The sequence below is a fragment of the Hippocampus zosterae genome, chromosome 4, assembly GCF_025434085.1.
Source record: "Hippocampus zosterae strain Florida chromosome 4, ASM2543408v3, whole genome shotgun sequence".
NCBI lineage: Eukaryota > Metazoa > Chordata > Actinopteri > Syngnathiformes > Syngnathidae > Hippocampus > Hippocampus zosterae.
Genome location: NC_067454.1, coordinates 3,998,870 through 4,019,532, shown reverse-complemented (window position 1 = coordinate 4,019,532; position 20,663 = coordinate 3,998,870). Strand labels below are relative to the sequence as shown.

Sequence of the window (20,663 nt, the reverse complement as noted above, 5' to 3'; positions counted from 1 at the left end):
GTGGAGGAGAGATTGCTTATACATTTGCCTCCGCCTGACTAAACAAAAAAGTAAATCATTGATGCAGTGTTCTGATGTATGCCCGATATAGTAAATTAATTACTCTCAGGGAAGAAGCAAGCTCATTTCATTCAATATTTGTGCAGACATTGTGCCGGACCAACATGCATACCAATTTATCATCATTTAATGACGAATGTGGAAAAATAATGTTTCCGACACATAAAAAGAAAATCATCAAGAGAGTATAGAATTCATTTTCTAAGTGTTTGTTATGGAAACATAAAACCTATTATGATATGGATCCGCCGCATGAGCGAAAACTAATTTTTGCAGGAGCTAATTAGAAATGCGGCATTTGGACCAATCCAAGTCATGTGACTCGGGACGATAAGACCAGACGAGTGATCAAACAAACATTTCAATTTGCCCGTATTTTATTGAATTATTTCAAGCATCGGTGAGGATATATCCATTCCACGCAGCGCCGCCATTTCCAGGGGACTCGAGCCAGGCGCCTGAACTAATGATCTTAATGAGATCTAAACTCCGTGACAATATCAGTGGAATCTTCTCCAAGTCATACACGATAAATTGGCAGTAGCGCTGCCGAATAGATTGTTTTAAGTCGGAAAAATATTTGGCTCCAGTCTCTCCGCAAAAATATGGAAGGTTTGATTGCTTTTAGGCCAAACGCAGTTCGGGAAAATTCATACTATCACCTGTCGACAATTATGAGCATGGAATTGATCTGAGCAGCCTTTGTCATGCTGGGACTAGAGAAATTTGTTGTTTGGATGTTGGAAGAACTTGTTTGCCGCATTCATGAGGTCTGCCTTTTTGAATGACAACAAACCACAAGCAAGTATCACAGTACTTCATGCCTTCGTCACATCCCGGCTGGATTACTGCAATGCACTTTAATTTGGAGTCAGCCAATCCTCCATGAAGCGTCTCCAGTTGGTTCAAAATACTGCCGCTCGCATTTTGACTGGTACTCATAAGAGGGAGCACATGACTCTGGCGTCCCTTCACTGGCTCCCTATACATTTTAAAGTTCTTTTTAAGATCCTATTATTTGTTTTCAAATCTTGAAATGGCCTCGCTGCACCTGACCTCTCTGAGCTCCTCTGTCCTTGCACACCTGCGGACCAGACATTATTAGAGGAACCAAGAACTAAGCGGAGGCTCGTGGGGGATCGAGACTTTTCCGTTGCGGGTCCAACTCTTTGGAAAGACCTTCGGCTGAACGATCGGCAAGCCCCCTCGCTGCCCATCTTTAAAACTCGCCTCAAAAGTCAAAAATTCTTTGCCTTTTGACTCGGCATGACTTAGACTTGATTTTTTAGTTTGAGTGTTTTTGTGCTTTCTCCTGTCTTTGTTATTAATTTTTTGTTTTATTGTTCTATATACGGGGCGGCCCGGTAGTCCAGTGGTTAGCACGTCGGCTTCACAGTGCAGAGGTACTGGGTTCGATTCCAGCTCCAGCCTCCCTGTGTGGAGTTTGCATGTTCTCCCCGGGCCTGCCTGGGTTTTCTCCGGGTGCTCCGGTTTCCTCCCACATTCCAAAAACATGCGTTGGAGGCTGATTGAGCACTCTAAATTGTCCCTAGGTGTGAGTGTGAGTGCGAATGGTTGTTCGTCTCTGTGTGCCCTGCGATTGGCTGGCAACCGATTCAGGGTGTCCCCCGCCTACTGCCCGAAGACAGCTGGGATAGGCTCCAGCACCCCCCGCGACCCTAGTGAGGATCAAGCAGTACGGAAGATGAATGAATGTTCTATATACGATATTTGCTCCATGTACAGCACTTTGTATCCAGCGGTAGTTGTTTTAAAGTGCTCTAGAAATACAGTCGAGTTGAGATGAACAGCGCTGAAGCAATACTTACCGATTGAATTCCTCAAAGAGCAAAATGAGGCTGACAGAAAGGGAGGAAGGCGATCTCTCGCCCATTGACAGAAGATGTTAAAATTATCCATCAGCCAGGAAGAAGGACAAATTAGCCAGACTCCTCTTGCTTCCTGGATAAATATTTGATCAGCGCGACTCACCGGTATTGATCGGAGTTCCCATTTTCTTTTTATTGATCCCCACAGACTGCGATCACTGTTTATAGGAGCGCACATACGCGGAGCGTTATCAGCTCCCACCGTCAATTGGAATGAATTGTTAAAGGCTTTAAAAGCATTTCGCTTCATCGACGCGTTTTGTAATGAGATGGTGGCGAGGCCATCAGCGCTATCGTGTACTCACAGTTAAAAAAAGAAGGCAACGGGTTGTAAACTGGCGTGCACGGCGAGTGTGTGTCTAAGAGTGTGGTTTGTGGTTTGGAAAAGTAAACACTCTCAATGCGTAGTGCTTTCCTACTCGTAAGGCTCCCATTCACAGCCGAGGTTGCATGACGGTGATGTCCTTCGGCACGACGTGGGATGACCTCAGACTGAGCATCCAAGGAAGCAAATATTTTGCAGTACCCCCAAATACATCGGAAGGACATTTCGGCTGAGGGGGGGTTGTTTTGGCTGCTCCTGTGACAAGTAATCAGCTTCATCGAGGCAATTTGCCTTCAAAATTGTCCTCATGACTGATGAGGAAAGAAGATCAACGTTGACGGATGAAAAGGCGGCCCGGAAAGACAAGGTGCTGACGCGGTCTTTAGACTTTAGACTCCAGGTAGAAAGCAGCAATGCATCCATTGTACCCCCTCTGCAAGCTCAAATCCAGAAAGCCTCTCAAAACTCGCACGAAAACCCCGATGTGAACTCCTCAGTCTCATGAACTCACGCCGGTGGGCTCAACGTTTGAATAAATGGAACAGAAGCAGATGCCAGACACAAAACAACTGTCAAGCGATCATAACACAGTCGACAATATGCACGGCTCATCGATGATACTTGACGGACCGGGCTCAGCGACGGCATTGTCGTCCGACTGAGCCTGCCGAAAACGTCCACGCCAAAAGGACAACAAATTCTATTCTGTCGACAAAGAAGTGATCCACCAGTTCTGGTCGGGAAGCTCAGCTGCCAGTTGATCGCCTCGCAAAAGAACCGATTCATTTGCGCTTCCCAAAGCACTCGGCATTGATGATCACGTTTGATCTTCCAGTTCTCACATACGTCTCAGAGATGGCGGACGGGGAACCAGGTGTTAGTGATCAAGTACCTTTGACTTCAAGCGGGGCGGCCGCAGTCCAGGCACGGCAGCTGCGGGTATAGCACACCTGGATCAATAACAGCAGAGGGCCCGTATTGATTATGTGCGTAACTGATATGAGACTGGGGGGTCGTCATGGAAGAGAAAGGGGAGGTGAAGCTGCTTTGATTTAGAGTACGTAAAACACAAGCACACGGCGACCCTGGTAAATTGTCTTCTCCTTGATGGGAATCCTCACAGTCTGGACAATAAGAACATGTCTCCGTGGTGAAAATCCCCCCAAAAAAGTTCATGTTAGGGCCAAGTTGAAGAACTAAAATAAGAGCCAGTGTAACCTTTTGGACCCCGTTGCTACTTTCTGTCAAACCCTTGCAACAGTTTCTCGTTGCACCATCTCCAAAACGACCTTGGACTAATTAGTAACACGGGGCACACGTTTAGTGAGATGGTTTTGACATGCAGGGTTGTCAAGGCTGTGGGTAAGATTACTCTATCGATTTCCCACTGCACACACGATGCAATATTCCGCCTGGCTGAAGACTGTAAAAATACATCCATACATAACAACCCACCCCCCTTCCTCACCCACCCACACATACATGCACAACATATTTAGTGATGAGGGCTGGCCGAGTCCCTCAACATGGCTTGATCTATTGTGTTCCAAATATCAAATATGGCCTGGAATCAACAATAATAGGTCCATCCATTTTCCGAACCGCTTGATCCTCACTAGGGTCACGGGGGGTGCTGGAGCCTATCCCAGCTGTCTTCGGGCAGTAGGCGGGGGACACCCTGAATCAGTTGCCAGCCAATCGCAGGGCACACAGAAACGAACAACCATTCGCACTCACACTCACAACTAGGGACAATTTAGAGTGTTCAATCAGCCTGCCATGCATATTTTTGGAATGTGGGAGGAAACCGGAGCACCCGGAGAAAACCCACGCAGGCCCGGGGAGAACATGCAAACTCCACACAGGAAGGCCGGAGCTGGAATCGAACCCGGTACCTCTGCACTGTGAAGCCGACGTGCTAATCACTGGACTACCGGGCCGCCACAATAATAGGTAAGAATGCAAATAAATACGGTCATATTGCCACATATTGACAATTTGCTTTTACCCTAAATAGCAGAATCAGAATCATCTTTATTGGCCAAAGGATGTGGAACACACAAGGAATTTGTCTGCGGTATAACGTGCTGAATTCGTATCATCGTAAACAACGACATGACAAATAGGTATGGATGCATGACATGTCTATAATCAAAGAAGTTACCAACAGAGCCGTGTTTGTATTGTAAAATATTCTTATTTATTCAAATCAGAAACACATCTGGAAAAAACAAGACTGTCAAAATCAAGTTTGACAGTCTGTCCTTAAAAGGAAGAAAGAAACAACAGTATTCCTCTGGTGCACAAAGTTATAATTAGCTACTTCCCACCTTCCCCCCCGCCCGCCTCCCCAACAAGCTTCTTATCATAAAACTGAAGAAAAATGACTGATTCTGGTCAAATGTCAAACATCAGTGCATTTATTTTATCTATTCGGGGGTTGGGGGGGCTGCAATTGGTAAAAGCAATCATTTTGGTTTGAGAAACTAAATCTCAATATCCAAAAGCATCCGAGCAGTCCCAACCACCTGCCCTTCATCCCCCCCCCCCCCCAGGGTACAGGGAGATGGTGATGGCCAGATGGCTTTTGAGGGCCAAGCGGCATCCTGACTGCAGCATCCTCCCCACCCCCAACTTCAGCACTCCAACCGGGGTCCCATCTCCACCCACTGACCCTAGTCCCCAATCCAAGCCCCTGAACCCCCCCCCCCCCCCCCTCAGCACTTGTCAGTGCTGCATGAATGGGCAAACATAGTCTTTGGGCGAAACAAATCCCCTGGTCTCTTCTCTTTGCAGCTGCCTGCTTTGCAAGGAATGCTTAGCCAGGAACCCTTGTTTCCCCGGGAGAACCACGCAATTGGGATTTGAACACAAATGGCCAAGAACTCGCACTGTCGCGTCCAGTAGTTGATTTTATGAGGATCAATTGACAAATGTGAGCAGTCGTCACGTTTAGATCTAGTGCATTTATTGTAAACCAGCCATAATGTACGATAAGGTCCGTTTTAGAAAGGCGAAAGCCACTCACAGGTAAGTGAATCTTATCCATTTGCTTCAAATTGTTTCATATAGCAACCGTGACATGCTTCTAGAAATGCAATCAATCAACCCCTTCTCAATGACAAACTGTGAGCCCCCCCCCTCGCCGCTCTCTCCATCTAGGCCACAAGCCAATGAAACGCTGAAGTTGATCGATGTCCAAATTTGGGCGAGCATCGCGAGTGCCAATTCTTGCTGAAAATGTATCGACCAAATCGGTTCAAGGAGCAAGCAGGAAGATGAATGAAAACATGAGATGGCCCTCAGAAAAGACAAAGAGATGGTAGGCGCCGATGTTCCCTCGAATTTTCCACCCTCACTCTCTGAGGATCGACACAATTTCCCTGAGCATGACTTGGACCATGGTGAGCAATATAAGACACTAGTTCCTGCGGAAGGCTGGTCAGGTGGGCCTTCGGCCCACAAAAGTGTTGTTACTTGGTTCAACTTTTTGTTCATCTTCATTGCTTATCGCGAAAATAAAGAGATGTTTAGCTCTACTAAATAACTAACAATTTCATTGCAATGCTTGTGGGTAGACAACATTTTTTCGGCAAGATGCGCAGTGGCGGCGCGCAGTGGCGGCGCGCAGCGGCGCGGTGAAGTAGGTACGTTTTGAAAAGGGACAGACGGAAGGACAGACCGCGTGCGGGACGACGCGCAATATATATATATAGATATATATCAGTCTTACACTAGTCCAGAAACTTGACCCAGTCCAGAAACTTGGCCTTACAAAACATTTCAATCCACCTATGTATCACAAAAGAACATAATCTTTCAACATCCTGTGAGAAAACACAAATATTTCCGAGCTACTCTAGAAACGCACAAAAGAGGCCCATTTAAGGGGCTCGTAAACTACGCCCATATTTGGACTTCCTGAATGGAGAAGTCCTCGTTGCCTTTCGCGTCTCGTCAGCGGTGAAGGTGTGCGAGTGTATCCTTCAAACTGTAGTACAGCAAGGGAAGTGGGAATGGTGTGGTGTCCCGTTTGTAGATTCAACTGGGGTGGAAATGAAGGAATACAAATCGATTTTGCGAGCCTGGTACACGTTAGCATGTGCCCTGAGAGGGCGAGAGCAGTGCACAATTGGCTCACGGGCGCAGCTTCGTTAAAGTCATTCGGATGAAATTGATATGTCGATGTTGATGGCTTAGATGTGTGAGTAAATATCGTCTCTCAGAAGTACAGTACTGTATCCAAGCAGGCAGCAGCGTGCACATTCACTGTACATCTCATTATGCTGAAAAACCTCACCCAACCATATCAAACGGCACTTAATGAGCCGTCAGGAATGACAAGAGGAAATAATACATTTCCCGCGGTTCTGATTGAACAATTAGTGTCAAAGATTCTCCCCCTCTAAATGAACTCGTATGCCATTCAATGTAAATATTGAGTTTGGGGGCAATGACGTGGCTGTCAAAATTTTTATTTTACAAACTGGATTCCAGTTGAGGAGTGCACAAAAGCGTTGCATTAAAACCGACTCAAACGTATTTATTTCAGTATCATGCAGCCTCTGGCGTCTTTGTTACTCATCACATAATGTACAGTAACTATTTAAAATGACGGCTATGTACTATCGGAGGTGTCAAACTCATTTTTGTCGCGGGCCACATTTTAGTTACCGTTTTCCTTGCAATGCCATGATGGCTGAAACCATATAAAGAAGTCAATAATAAATATTTTAGTCGCCTATTGTTTAAGTTACTGTAATGAGGGGTTTGGTAACGAGAAAATGCTTACAGTATCATTCTTATTTATTGCAAATGAGAATTTGAAAATATGGTCGCGATTTTAGCAAGCATCATCAAAGTTGCCATCTTTGATTTGCTTTCGCGGGCCACATAAAATGATGTGGTGGGCCAGATCTGGCCCCGGGCCTTTGGTTTGACACCTGTGCACTACAGTATATGGTTCGTTTGTCAAATGAGGAACCGTTTCCACTTTGAGGTGATCTGAAGAGGTTTTAAGGGTCAAACGGACGACATGAGAATATTGGATAATATCTCCAGCCTTGATGTCATCCCGTGAGATTTTTTTTTAACAGTCTCTGCCGCCCATGTACAACCCATGATTGCTACTTAAAGAAATTGAATGTCTGGCGCCATGGCGATGTGAGACCGTAAAACTACAAAGTGAACAAAATCCAATTACCATGTGCCGGGGCCACTATCACATATGGGATCTTGAACTCATACGGCCAAGGTAATTGTCAACGGATATGAAACCTTACAGCACCGACATCCGTTGGTGAAAACTCCAACAATATAGAATCTAGCGTGACAAGATTGGCTATTTGGATTGACTGGATTCAGAGGGAAGGCGAGTATTGGCGCAGTCTAATCCCCCCTGGAGAGTGTCTGCCCTCGTCTTGCGTCTGATTCATGATGCTGACACTTTGAGGCAGCCACGAGGCTTCAAAAAGAATCGACACGTGTCGCTGCGGATAACCCATTGAGCATGCGAGGGGGGCAAAAAACTCAATTTGTGAATGGTAAGAGGGTTGGTCGCCATAGCAACAACAAAGCAGTTTGGGGTGGGATTACATAAATATCAAACCTCGTCGAGCACTAGACAGAAATGCCAAGTCCTTGTGTAGCGCTACGCATGTGTCACTTAGCATCCACCGAAGCACAGCAGCTTGGACTTTGGTGGCACCAATTAATATTCACTTCTACGTAATCCCAGGTGACTAATTTAACACACCCGATCGAGTCCATAATTTCAAAGGAGGAATCTAAATAAACCTATTTTCACTGGAGACCCTATTTCAGGACCTACAGCAAGAAGGATCACGATGAAAATTCAGCACATACCGTCGTGATGACATGTGGAAAATAACTTCAATGGCCTTTTAAGTATCAACAACGTTAACGCGTAGAGGCCACGCCCAAAATTGAGCATCCACCTTGAAAGAACACATTCTGACTGCACAAAAAAAGGTAAAAAAAAAATATCAATTGTGCACAGGGTTGTTATTCGAAATCTGTCAAAACTCCACCAAGGACTAAATAAAATGGTCACGCGGAATGAAAAAAAAAGCTGGGTTGAATTTACCCAATTTCATTTTGTCAAGTGGTGCGACAAAATAAAATCATCTGGATCCAGATACATTTTTAAGTCGACTTTAAAGCTACTTTAAAAATATGTATATATAAAATATGTAATATTTTTGTTGAAATTACGCAATTTTATTTCGGCAATTGGCTGCACAAAACGAAATTAACTGGATCCAGATACATTTTTAAGTACCGGTAGATATCTGGTCTACTTAAAAAAAAAATGCCTCTAGTCCACTGATTTTTATTCTTTGAATTTATTCTCATTTATTTCATCAAGTGGTTGCACAAAATAAAATCAACTAAATCCCAATACGTTGTTTAAGTCGATCTAGAGTGTACTTAAAAAAAGTGTAAGAAGAGCAAATGGTATATTCTAAGTTGAGCTTTCTAGAAACTGCGAGAAAAAAGAAATCGTATACATTTAAAGACGGTTTTTCGATCCAGATGATTTTATTTTGTGAAATCACTTGACCAAATAAAATTGAGTACCGTAAATGCTACAACAACAAAAATTCTGAGTAGATATTGAAAATGATGACAAATATTTTGGCTGAGTTGAAACCATGAACTATGGACATCACGTTTAGCGGCAGCAGTAAAGGTCGAACCCTGGCATGTGGAAAATGAGGAGCAAATCTGAAAGGGAGAAAAGGAGCCACTCCATCCATCTTGGCGGCAGACCGACCGCCAGCGTAATTCTACACAACCACAAAGCGTCAGAAGACGACCTCGTAACTTCCTCATGCTTTCACCACCTCTTTGCCTTTGAATGTGTCTTTCTCCTCATTTGGCTTACTGGTTCATGTTCGACTAATCAAAGATATTTCTTGACGGTGTGTAAGTGCACAAAAATTCAGATTTTTTTTTTATACCACACTTGTGTGTATGAAAGGAGAACTCACCCTTTTTTGGTCCTCCAAGCCATGCTGGACGGGTCTCTTCCTGGGCTGCTGTTTTGCACAAACCTCCGCCCCAGCCTCCATCTTCCCATAGGTGGGCAAATATTCACACTGGTGGAATATTACAACAGGGATTGAAGTGAAATACCCACTCCAAGTATTTCAGTCCGCTTCCCCGCTTGGTTTGTTGCGGTGAGGCGTGAGCATCTATCCAAAAAGTGGAAAAAATGTCTGTCCATCAACTTTGCTTCATCAAACAGGTGACGGGCAATCTCGGAAAGGGTCCCGCCTCAGTCACAAGCCGTGACACGCGCATTGCGTTTCTTCGAGGTTTCTCGTTGCAGTCTTTTGGCCTGGCTTGAAGTGAACGTCACGGCAGACGATGGAAATCAGATACCAGCGGGGTCCTCCTCGCTCCCAAAACCACCACCACAGCCATGGAGATTTTGGAGGACGTTATGATCATAATCCTTGCTTTTGGACAACAGTCAGTTCATCTTCCAGTGAGGAACTCATGGGCAGGCCTCGGATTACACACACCGCTTGGTCCTCCAAGTGGCATCCGCGTATTTATGAATAAGAACGGCAAAAGTGAAGAAAAGATCTGGTGTCCGTTCGTGAACAGCTGCTTGTGGAGAGGGAGAAAATAGGCAAAGCAAAACAATGACATAACTAAACACCACCTTGATCAAGAATCATTAGTTCCAATGAACCAATTGATTTTTTTTTGTTTTTTGTTTTTCTGGTTCAATGAAATGAGTCACGAAAAGAAACATGGTCCATTTTTCAGCCTTTTACTTGCTCAAAAAAAATGCAGTGGTTGCATCTCCAAGCAAACCAGGAGATGCTTATCCATACTTTTATTTCCAGTAGACTTGATTATTGTGATGGTCTTCTAACTGAACTCTAACTACTCGATTTTTAAGTCACCCGGTGAGGCAACTGTATCTAATATTTAAATGTTGAATAGTAACTTCTACAACATGCTGATATATTAATGTATCGGTATAGGTAGCCCCCATTGTAAATTTATGCAATTCTTCTTTGCATCCGTCCATTTTGATTCCTATTTTAGCAAACAAAGTAAAAATACAAAGCTAAAGCGTTTACTATAGGGCAGGCCGATTTTGCCAAACTCCTGATTGCATTTTTTACACTAATAAAAATTTTACATTGTGTGCTATATGTAGGCTTCCATCCTAACAATGTCCATACAAATTACACGTATTTTTCATGAGTGCCCACTCGGGATGAATATTAAATGAGAAAGTGCCCGAGTACTTCAGGTGAAACACGTTTCCACCTGCCCATACGCATGTACAATAATTTTGACGACTTTTGTCGGGTCCAATCTTTCAACAATTTCACGCGCGGGGGCATGTGACAACCTTCTCCTTAAAATACAGGGGTGGGGGCGGAATAAAGAAGGTATTTAAGTGCAGTATTGCGATCTGTCAAAGGTTAGAGCTACACTGCAGCATCCCTGCAGAACATTCTGCGCCGCATATAGTCTGAACTGAGCTTTCTAGAAACTGCTAGAGGAATAAAAACACATTGTGTAAATTACTGAGATAAAGTAACGCTGGACAACATCGTATTTTTCTCATAAAATCACTCTTACCCCGAACTTCTCGTTTTGTTTGGTCCCTTCGTGCAGAAGGTGTCTCCTGATTGCCTTGATGCTGTTCCTTCCTCTGGTCTATGAACGGAGCAACTGATACGTTCAAGTGCCATCGGAGATTTTGTGTGGGCAGGGCTGCAAAAACTTACAGTGTTACTTTGATTCACATTTTGTACACACGCTTAATATACGATTGTGACTGTCTCTTTAGTTCGATTGCTGGGGTTTTTTTTTTGTTTCTTTAATGAAGTCATCAATAAATTTTCTAATCCACTTGTGTTCGGGAGCTGGAGTCTAAATTGAAGCTGCGTGGGGTGTGTCACAATTACAAATAATAATAATAATATTTATATTTTTTAAATGGAATGAATACAGATTGAAAGTCCGTGGTGAGAATGAGAAATTTGCATATTGTGCCGAAACAAAACCACCCGTTTCTCCTCCTATGCATGAGGATGCAACGTCCACGCTACGGTACGTCTGCAGCCACAGTGAGTCTTCTAATTTACCATGCATCCCATAAAGTACCCATCAGAGTCCCACACATTTCCTCTCGTGCGTGCGAAATGACGTCACGTTTTGCGTTCGTCTCTCTCAACATTCTCAAGACGCTCCTTCGTTTCCATGGCGACACTACGTCGGCAGGCTTTTGCCGCCACTTAGCGTCCAAAATGTAGAAAGGTGAAGGGCAATTCAAAATTAAATGGGGACAAGCATAGTCTATTTTAAACTCTGCAACACATTGATTTATATTAGTTTGACTGTCCATAAAATTTGAAAAGTCCAAAGAGCATTTAAAAAAATGATGTCGCATTCAAATATTACAAATTATTATTTCAAGGCCAGATGTTGCGAACATTGACCCTATAAAACATAAAAATGGTTCCCTGCCAGTACGATTTGGCAGTAGCCGCAAGGCACAAAGAGCAGTGGGCTGGAGTGTATGCTCATCATCACCTTATCGGATAACCAAATGAACAGTAAAAGATTCTACCCAATAAAATCTAAAAAGTACAGGCTGACGAGGACACGCAACCAGTCTTTCAAATTTGGCAACCCGGATCATTCTCGGATTTCTAATATGTCTATATTTATAGAAAGAACTGCAGGATTTGCTTCCTGCTCCTCCGAGGCGACAATCTGCTCCGGAGCCAACTGCCTTGTTCCAACGAGTGACTTTAATGCAAAACTGAGTCTTGCTTTGAGCATTGTGCTCTCCTTCATGCTGTCTTTGATTATGTTTACCATGGGATGTGCTGTGGAGGTCCAAAAACTTTGGGGGCACCTGAAGACACCCTGGGGCATTGCTATTGGTTTCCTTTAAGTGGAATATCCATTACCATCACAGATATACAAAACATAATTTTGAATGAAGTGGAATATCCATGACCAGTTATACCATAGCTTCTTCTGTTGTTCACAGTTTAATACATTGGATGGTGTCTTTCCCTTCCACATGCTTAATGCAGTATTATGACCGACAGTCGTATTTCTTGGATCAAAGCGACACCCTCTGGTCACTTTTCGTAATGGTATCTTGAGCATCATTTCCGTTTTAAATTATGTTCTTCGTTTTATGCAGCCTATAAAAATGTTTAACAGATTATTATTCTTTAAGCAATTACAAAGAAGTAGAATACTTTCAAGTTTTATGGGGGAAAACGTATTCAGTATCGAAACCCGCCCTTGTCCTCACAGGGGCGGGAGTTTTCGTTACTGCGCATGCGCGATTCGGCAGGGCCAAACAAGTCATTCACTCAACTTGATTTTTCTGAGACACTTGATCGACTAGTGCGGGCTGATTTGAGAGCTTAAACATATTTGGTTTATCCAATCGTTAATATTTACCGTACATCTTTGTTTTATGTACAAATAGTCTTTGAAACCTTTGGATTTATCTCAGAAATACAGATACTCAAGTATTCTTAGTCCAACATGGGAACTTTCTTCTGACCAGGGTGGTGTACAATTTGGTAAGACTTGTTTTTTTTTTACATTTTATGTAATGGAACATACGGCACTTGCTGGTTTGTTTTTCAGCTGGTCGAGGCATTTGTACCAGCATACTAATCGACGTAATAACACGACGCTTTGCTTTTTAAAATTAAGCGGGTTTCACTCGTTTCATGGCGGGGGCCAAAAACTACACGTCAGCGCGCGTTCGGAAACGACAGACTTAGACGTCGTGAGCACTACAATCGTCTTCTGCAACATCCATCGTGTCAACGACGCAGTCTTGACATTGTAGTAAAGGCTTGAGTTATGTTCGGTGAAATAATGCAAACGTGTCTGCCTGTTAACACTGGAGACTCATTCCGCGCCAAGGATTTCAAAAAATGTTTACCTGCGCGGGACGCCCAGCTCACTTCCTGTTTGGCGCGCTCTCATTGGCTCATTTGGACGAAAAGGGCGGGAGCAGCTAGTTGATTCGACGGATATACGTCGCTTTCAGCCAACTTCAAGCTAGTGCTTCACTTTTTTTTTAACTTATCGAAGAATGTAGAATGAAGCTGCCTTAAAATATGACGTTTGCTTTTCTCTTTTATTCCAAGTTGTATGATGGCTTTATAGCCCCACTGATTTTGTTAAGTCATTGGAAAACCCAGTGAGAAGTGCACACGGTTCATCATGGGCCCGCTCACAACACCTAAAAAAGCAAGCCAAGCGGGGTCTGCTGATCCATGGACGCCAACTTCCAACCTCAAAATCCTCATCAGTGCTGCAAGTCCAGAGATTAGGAACCGGGAAAGGGAGCTGTGTCTGCCTCCCGAATTACATGAAGTTCTTGATTCTACTCAGGTCTTGAATTTTGTCATATCCAAATTATATACCGTACTTTTTGACAGAGATTCTGTGTGCTTACATCTCATGTGTTTGCTGTTATTCTCTTGTAGGATGTTGAAAATGGAGATGAGTCTGAAAAAATGTTAAGCAGAAAAGAAAAAAGTCTGGGTTTGCTCTGCCATAAATTCCTCGCACGCTGTCCAGATTGGCCAGACCCAGCTGGCAACAATGACATCTGCCTGGATGATGTAGCCACTGAACTCAGTATGTGTATTCATATCTGACCAATGAACACATATTATCATTCTACGTTGCCACTTTTCAGCTGTCATGGTTTCTGACTTTTTTTTTTCCTCCCCCTGGCACAGATGTGGAGCGCCGGCGCATTTATGACATCATGAACGTGCTCGAAAGCCTGCACATGGTGAGCCGTTCTGCAAAGAACCGCTACACGTGGCACGGTCGGACCAATCTGGCCCAGACTCTTGCCATACTCAAGCAGGTGGGTGTGGAGCAAAGGTACTGCCAGCAGATGCAGCAGATCAGACAGCACTTCCCCGATCAAGAATTTGACTTTGATGGTGATGAGAAGGAGAACCAGGAGTCGATGCACTCGGAGAGCAGCGAACACGGACAAAAGGAGCTCTTTTTTGTGGAGCTTCCTGGAGTGGAGTTCAAAGCGGGTGAGATTAGCGCACAGATATTCTTTTTGGATTTTTTTTGAATTTCTGACAATTCTTACAAGACTACAATCTGTTGACTTTTGTGCCCAGCCTCTGTTAATAGTCGGAAGGACAAATCTCTGAGAGTGATGAGCCAGAAGTTTGTCATGCTCTTCCTGGTTTCCAATCCACCGGTTGTCAGCCTGGATGTGGCTGCCAAAATCCTGATTGGAGAAGACCCGAGTGCTGATCAGGATAAGAACAAATTCAAGAGTGAGTGTCATGTGACTGTCCCACAGTTGACGGCATTCGAGATGCACAAATTGGTCATTAAGTATGTGTGTCTGCGTTACGTTTACAGCGAAAGTGCGGCGACTTTACGACATCGCTAACGTGCTGCGGAGCCTCAAACTCATTGAAAAAGTCCACGTAACAGAAGACAGGGGCAAGAAACCGGCATTCAAATGGGTGGGCCCGAATGGACCCCCTCAGGTGAAAGGTATGAAGAAACTTCATTGCTCATCTTTGGTGTGTGCGGCGATTTTATGCAAATGTACATGCATATATACATTTTTAGCATAATCGTTCAAATATAACATTCATCCATTCATCTTCCGAGCCGCTTGATCCTCACTAGGGTCACGGGGGGTGCTGGAGCCTATCCCAGCTGTCTTTGGGCAGGAGGCGGGGGACACCCTGAATCGGTTGCCAGCCAATCGCAGGGCACACAGAAACGAACAACCATTCGCACTCACACTCACACCTCGGGACAATTTAGAGCGTCCAATCAGCCTGCCACGCATGTTTTTGGAATGTGGGAGGAAACCGGAGCACCCGGAGAAAACCCACGCAGGCCCGGGGAGAACATGCAAACTCCACACAGGGAGGCCGGAGCTGGAATCGAACCCGGTACCTCTGCACTGTGAAGCCAACGTGCTAACCACTGGACTACCGGGCTGCCCTCAAATATAACAGTCCAATTTAAAACATTATTGGGAGCGGAGGACCTCAGTATCTGGTGGAGTTGCGTTATTACAGATATATAAGAAGAAAAACCAATTGGCCCATTCCCAGCGAACCAAGTAAACACCACCGTGAAACAATCAAATGAAAAACGGCATGTTGATAACCGAGCTTGGTGTGCGATGACGTATTCTTCCGCAAACGACTTCACCGCTAGCCGTTTGTCCATCAGGACAGGTTCCATACTTTACGACTGTGTCACAATTTGTTCACCATTCCACTGTTTCAGATGTGACAAGCGGCGCCTCCATGTGTCCGCCCAGTAAGACAAAAGTACTGGAGTGCCGCCCCTCTGTGGAAAACTGTGCCAAAAACCTATTTTCGTCACCGCCCGGTGCCAAGCGAAGCTTCACGCGACACCCCTCGCTTATGAAGCTGGCCAAGAGCATTCAGGATGACCGGCGGAAGATTAGCTCGGCCCCCACTAGTCCTGCCAAAAGTGAGACACTCTCTCTTTTTTTTTTTGTGGGGGGGGGTAACAACAATGGTATTTTGTGTTAACTGTGTTTTCCCCTCCTCAGATGAGAGTGATATCCCCAGCAAAATGGCTCAACTCGCTGCTATTTGCAAGATTCAGCTTGACCAGGAGTCAGCGTAAGTTTGGTGGAGGGAACGTAACGTCGACGTAGCATAGGCGGGCGTTCAACACTTCTGTGCTTAATGTTCCAGTGCCAGAGGCAGCGATCCGAAGACGGTTGCCGCCGAGGCAAACGCAACAGTCGCGAGGCTCCCGCCAACCGCCATCTTAGCGGCGCCGCCAGCATCACGCCTAACTCCAAACGAAGAGGCTGCCGGGAAACCAAACGTGCACGGCACCCCGCTGACCTCCCGTCCTTCGTCCGGCGTCGCGTACATCCCGGCGCGGTGCTCCCCACTCATCCCCGTCATTTTGCCTCAGCGGCCCGGTGGCGGACCGTACGCCGTCTATTTGCACCCGTCGTCTCTCAGGCCCAACCCTCTGACCGGACCGCCGCCGACCAGTTGCGCCGTACGCTCGATGACCTTTGAGGAAAAGATTGGGCGCAGCCCGACTGCCACGTTAGCTGCTAAGGGCCAAGCCGCTTCGAGGGAACCTGACGGGAGCCCCTCGTTGGTCAAACGGTTGTGCTCGGACTCGGCTGCGGAGAGCAGTCCTCCAAAAGCCAAACGCGCTGACTCCATCCTCAAGGTAAAGAACAAAGCTGCATATACAGTTTGTACCGATAGAAATACAAGTCAAGAGTATTTCTCGAGCACTTTCAAACAGCCATCGCTGCATACAAAGTGCTGTACATGGAGCGATTTAACATGCACAATAAACAGTAAGACAAATCGGTAATAAAGGCGGTAGAAAGCACCAAGCAGTAAAATCAAGAACAAATCTAAGTCAAGTCAAACAGTATTTCTCGAGCACTTTCAAACAGCCATCGCTGCATACAAAGTGCTGTACATGGAGCGATTGAACATGCACAATAAACAGTAAGACAAATCGGTAATAAAGGCGGTAGAAAGCACCAAGCAGTAAAATCAAGAACAAATCTAAGCCAAGTCAAACAGTATTTCTCGAGCACTTTCAAACAGCCATTGCTGCATACAAAGTGCTGTACATGGAGCAATTTAACATGCACAATAAACAGCAAGGCAAATCGGTAATAAAGGCGGTAGAAAGCACCAAGCAGTAAAATCAAGAACAAATCTAAGTCAAGTCAAACAGTATTTCTCGAGCACTTTCAAACAGCCATCGCTGCATACAAAGTGCTGTACATGGAGCGATTGAACATGCACAATAAACAGTAAGACAAATCGGTAAAAAAGGCGGTAGAAAGCACCAAACAGTAAAATCAAGAACAAATCTTAAGTCATGCTGAGTCGAACGCCAAAGAATACAAGTGAGTTTTGAGGAAGGCCAGGTGGTCCTTGGCTTACATTAATTTCTGTATTTACGGCAAGTCCGAACACGTGTATTCAATTAGAATTACAGTAAAATCTTTTGATTAAAAACACGTCTAAAAATTCCGCTGAACCAATCCACACCGACAACTGTTTGCCAGCCAATCACAGGGCACACCAAGACAAACAACCATTCACGCTCACATTCACACCCAGAGACGATTTGAAGTGCACGGTTAACCCACGCAGGCTAGTTTTCACCCTTCCTCATTTTCCCCACATTAATGTTCACGACTATCGATATTCATATCTCCCGCAGGACGCCTCCCCAAAGCAATGCCACGCCCCTCAAGCTCGTCTGAAGACCCTCCGCAGCTGCCAGCTGTCCAGCAGGCCCTCCCCCCGCGCCCTCCACCTGGACCCCGAGTTCATCAACACTCCCGGCAGCGACGTGGTTGCGCAGACGCTGGAGCAGAGCTTGGAGAGCTTCCTGGACAAGGATGACAAGGTGGTGACTTCTGATTGCGAGGCGGGTTTAACACCCGTCAGAGCGAACGCCCCGCTCACACCCAGACAAGTTAACGCCGAGGTAACCCGCCAACACACATGCACAAAAGCCTACAAAATAAAAGCAATTTGAATGCGGATCATCGATTTCTCTGTGTCAGACTTTAGTGCCGGCAGGATACCTGATCCCACTCACCCAGCAGCCTGTTGTCGGCTCGGCATCAGAAAGCAACAAGCCATCTACTCCTACTTACGTCTACCAAACACCTACTGCAGGTCAATGTCCAAACACGCTACTTTTATCAACTTTGAGACAACATCCCATTATTTGCATTCTGCGTATGGCATTTTGATAAAGATTGGGTGAAGTGGAATAAGAATTAAATGGAAAAATTGATCCCGCTCAGAGTGCCGCTATGTTGGGCAATAGCACCCTCTGCTGGCAACCAAAATTAATGTCACCGGACCCCACCACCACCACCACCTTTTTTTTTTCTTTCATGTTCATTCATTAGGGCGGCCCGGTAGTCCAGTGGTTAGCACGTCGGCTTCACAGTGCAGAGGTACCGGGTTCGATTCCAGCTCCGGCCTCCCTGTGTGGAGTTTGCATGTTCTCCCCGGGCCTGCGTGGGTTTTCTCCGGGTGCTCCGGTTTCCTCCCACATTCCAAAAATATGCATGGCAGGCTGATTGAACACTCTAAATTGTCCCTAGGTGTTAGTGTGAGTGCGAATGGCTGTTCGTTTCTGTGTGCCCTGCGATTGGCTGTCAACCGGTTCAGGGTGTCCCCCGCCTACTGCCCGGAGACAGCTGGGATAGGCTCCAGCACCCCCCGCGACCCTAGTGAGGATCAAGCGGCTCGGAAGATGAATGAATGAATGAATGTTCATTCATTAACTTTGTATTTTATATATGGCATCGCCATCATAGGTACGGATTCCGATGATGTTACCATAGCAACGCATGCACTTATATGTGAACACGACAAAATCGATCCGGTCACTTCTCAGGCAGTAGCGCCTTCGATTTCGTCAAATAAGGCGTAAGGTACTGACTGTTGTACCTCAAACAGGATCCAGACCAGCCCCGGTCCAGGAAGTGACTCCCACCGGCTTCCGTCTTCACGGACCCACCGCGGCCACATCTCCACACCTGACCCAGCAGGCCCAACGCCTCCATAGCCCCAGTCCCGCTATCCTCAACTTCACCCTGCAGAACCTCGGTCTGATCTCGGGCTCCAGCTCGGGAAACGCCTTCGCCTCACCGCAGACCCCCGAGCGGTCAAACGCCGTGCTAAGCCCTCTGGCCCTGCAGCAACGAGGAGGGATGGTTTTCATCAAGCCCATGACGGTTCAGCAGTCCTCGCATCCGGTGGCTCTGATCAGCGTTCACCAGGTAGCGTTCACAACCGCTCGATAAGGACGGATTGATTTCCCCCGATCGAAAAGGTCTAACGAAGACAAGCTAACATGAGCATTGTTTCTTTTCTCCTTGTTCTAGCCTTTATTGAGCACCCCCAAAGGAACGGGATTCCCCCAGCACAGCTTCTTCAACACACCGGTACCCCTCACCCCTCTGGCTACTGCAGTGGTCTCACCCAGTGCCCCTAAAATGGCTTACATCCCGCAAAGGAAACTGGATGTCAACAGTGAAGAAACGCTTTGATGTTTGTTACGGGTGGGTGGACGAGAGTTACGTCTGGGTGGGGGGTGGGGGGAGGGGGTGCAGGATCGCAAATGAGATTTTAAAGCCATTCAGCACATGATAGTATGGTCATTTTTCTCCTCATTTTTGTATTTCAGCCGTGCTCATGTGTGTGATTTGGTTGTTTTTGTTATTAATATCTTTTTTTTTTTTTTAAATGTTTTAAATATGCGAGAAGCTGACGTCAGTACAAAAAAAAACAACCTTTGTACTGTACATGTTTACAAATGGAATGAATACATCAGTGAATATTTCTGTTGAATTCAATGTCAACTTAATCGGATATTTTGATTACTTGCTTAATTTATAAAAAAAATAAAATAAAAACTGTGACATTCCGCTTGACAAGAAATTCTAAATAACATGTAAAACATTTAAGATCATGTGACTTGTCTTTGTTATTTTTATTGTATGTATGTATTGGGAGGTGGTCCATTGGTTAGCGCGTCGACCTCACAGTGCAGAGGTGCCGAGTTCAATTCCAGCTCCGGCCTCCCTGTGTGGAGTTTACATGTTCTCCCTGTGCCTGCCTGGGTTTTCTCTGGGTACTCTGGTTTCCACCCACATTCCAAAAACATTTATGGCAGGCTGATTGAACGCTCACAATTGATTGTCTCGAGGTGTGAGTGTGAGCTCAGACGGTTATTCGTCTCTGTGCCCTGTGATTGGCTGGCAACCGGCTCAAGGTGTCCCCTGCCTACTGCCCGTAGACGGCTGGGATAGGCTCCAGCTATCCCCGTGACCCTTGTGAGTATAAGCGGATCGGAAAATGGATGGATGAATGTATTGGGGTTTACATCAGTTTTATCTTCATTCAATATGTAGCAAATATGTACAAGTTAGGAGGCTGTGCGGGAAGCATTTGGACATATAGCGCATCGTTCATTGACATCACATTGTCACGTTGTGCCCGAAGTGATGGAGAGATCGCTTCGTGCACAACAAAATAAGGAGGTGGATCCCCAAAAAAGCAGACACGTAAAAGGATTTTGTCAGAGAACAAAGGGAGTCTTTAATAAAGAACACAAAATACCCGACAGGGAAAAATAACAAAAAGCGCTGGTCAAAATAAGGACCAGGGAAGGAATAAAGGGAACAACCGAAAACGCTCGCGGAAAACAAATGGCGAGGAAGGTCTGATTAGACAAGTGTATAAATTTCATACGAGAAGAATAATGACGCGTAGTAACAGCCACAAGGCTAGGAGGCA

At 45.4% G+C, this 20,663-nt stretch overlaps 3 protein-coding genes across 3 annotated transcripts in view; 2 read left to right on the top strand and 1 right to left on the bottom strand.

The window, feature by feature from the left end:
- nav2a (neuron navigator 2a) overlaps nt 1-11,040 on the bottom strand; it is a 152,006-nt gene extending 140,966 nt beyond the window's left edge. Inside the window, exons 1-2 of the mRNA XM_052062435.1 lie at nt 10,906-11,040; nt 9,288-9,909 (exon numbers count right to left, since the gene is read on the bottom strand). Of these exons, the coding sequence (XP_051918395.1) occupies nt 9,288-9,368 (81 nt within the window). The 5' untranslated portion in view covers nt 9,369-9,909; nt 10,906-11,040. The remainder of the gene's footprint in view (nt 1-9,287; nt 9,910-10,905) is intronic.
- Nucleotides 1-20,663, top strand: part of csrp3 (cysteine and glycine-rich protein 3 (cardiac LIM protein)) — a 346,019-nt gene that overhangs the window by 319,841 nt on the left and 5,515 nt on the right. The window lies entirely within an intron of this gene.
- Nucleotides 12,513-19,460, top strand: e2f8 (E2F transcription factor 8). Its single transcript, XM_052062456.1, has 13 exons — nt 12,513-12,878; nt 13,458-13,704; nt 13,800-13,953; nt 14,058-14,372; nt 14,463-14,624; nt 14,713-14,850; nt 15,604-15,813; nt 15,896-15,968; nt 16,044-16,542; nt 17,563-17,832; nt 17,912-18,026; nt 18,822-19,144; nt 19,250-19,460. Exons 2-13 carry the CDS (start codon nt 13,534-13,536, stop codon nt 19,412-19,414), a joined length of 2,595 nt encoding a protein of 864 aa, XP_051918416.1. The 5' UTR covers nt 12,513-12,878; nt 13,458-13,533; the 3' UTR covers nt 19,415-19,460.

Bases quoted from the DNA above. Each gene is read 5' to 3' on its own strand.
- e2f8 (XM_052062456.1), top strand. From the start codon at position 13,534: ATGGGCCCGCTCACAACACCTAAAAAAGCAAGCCAAGCGGGGTCTGCT. The intron at 13,954-14,057 runs GTATGTGTATTC...CCCCTGGCACAG, and splicing joins TGATGTAGCCACTGAACTCA to ATGTGGAGCGCCGGCGCATT. The intron at 15,814-15,895 runs GTGAGACACTCT...TCCCCTCCTCAG, and splicing joins CCCCACTAGTCCTGCCAAAA to ATGAGAGTGATATCCCCAGC.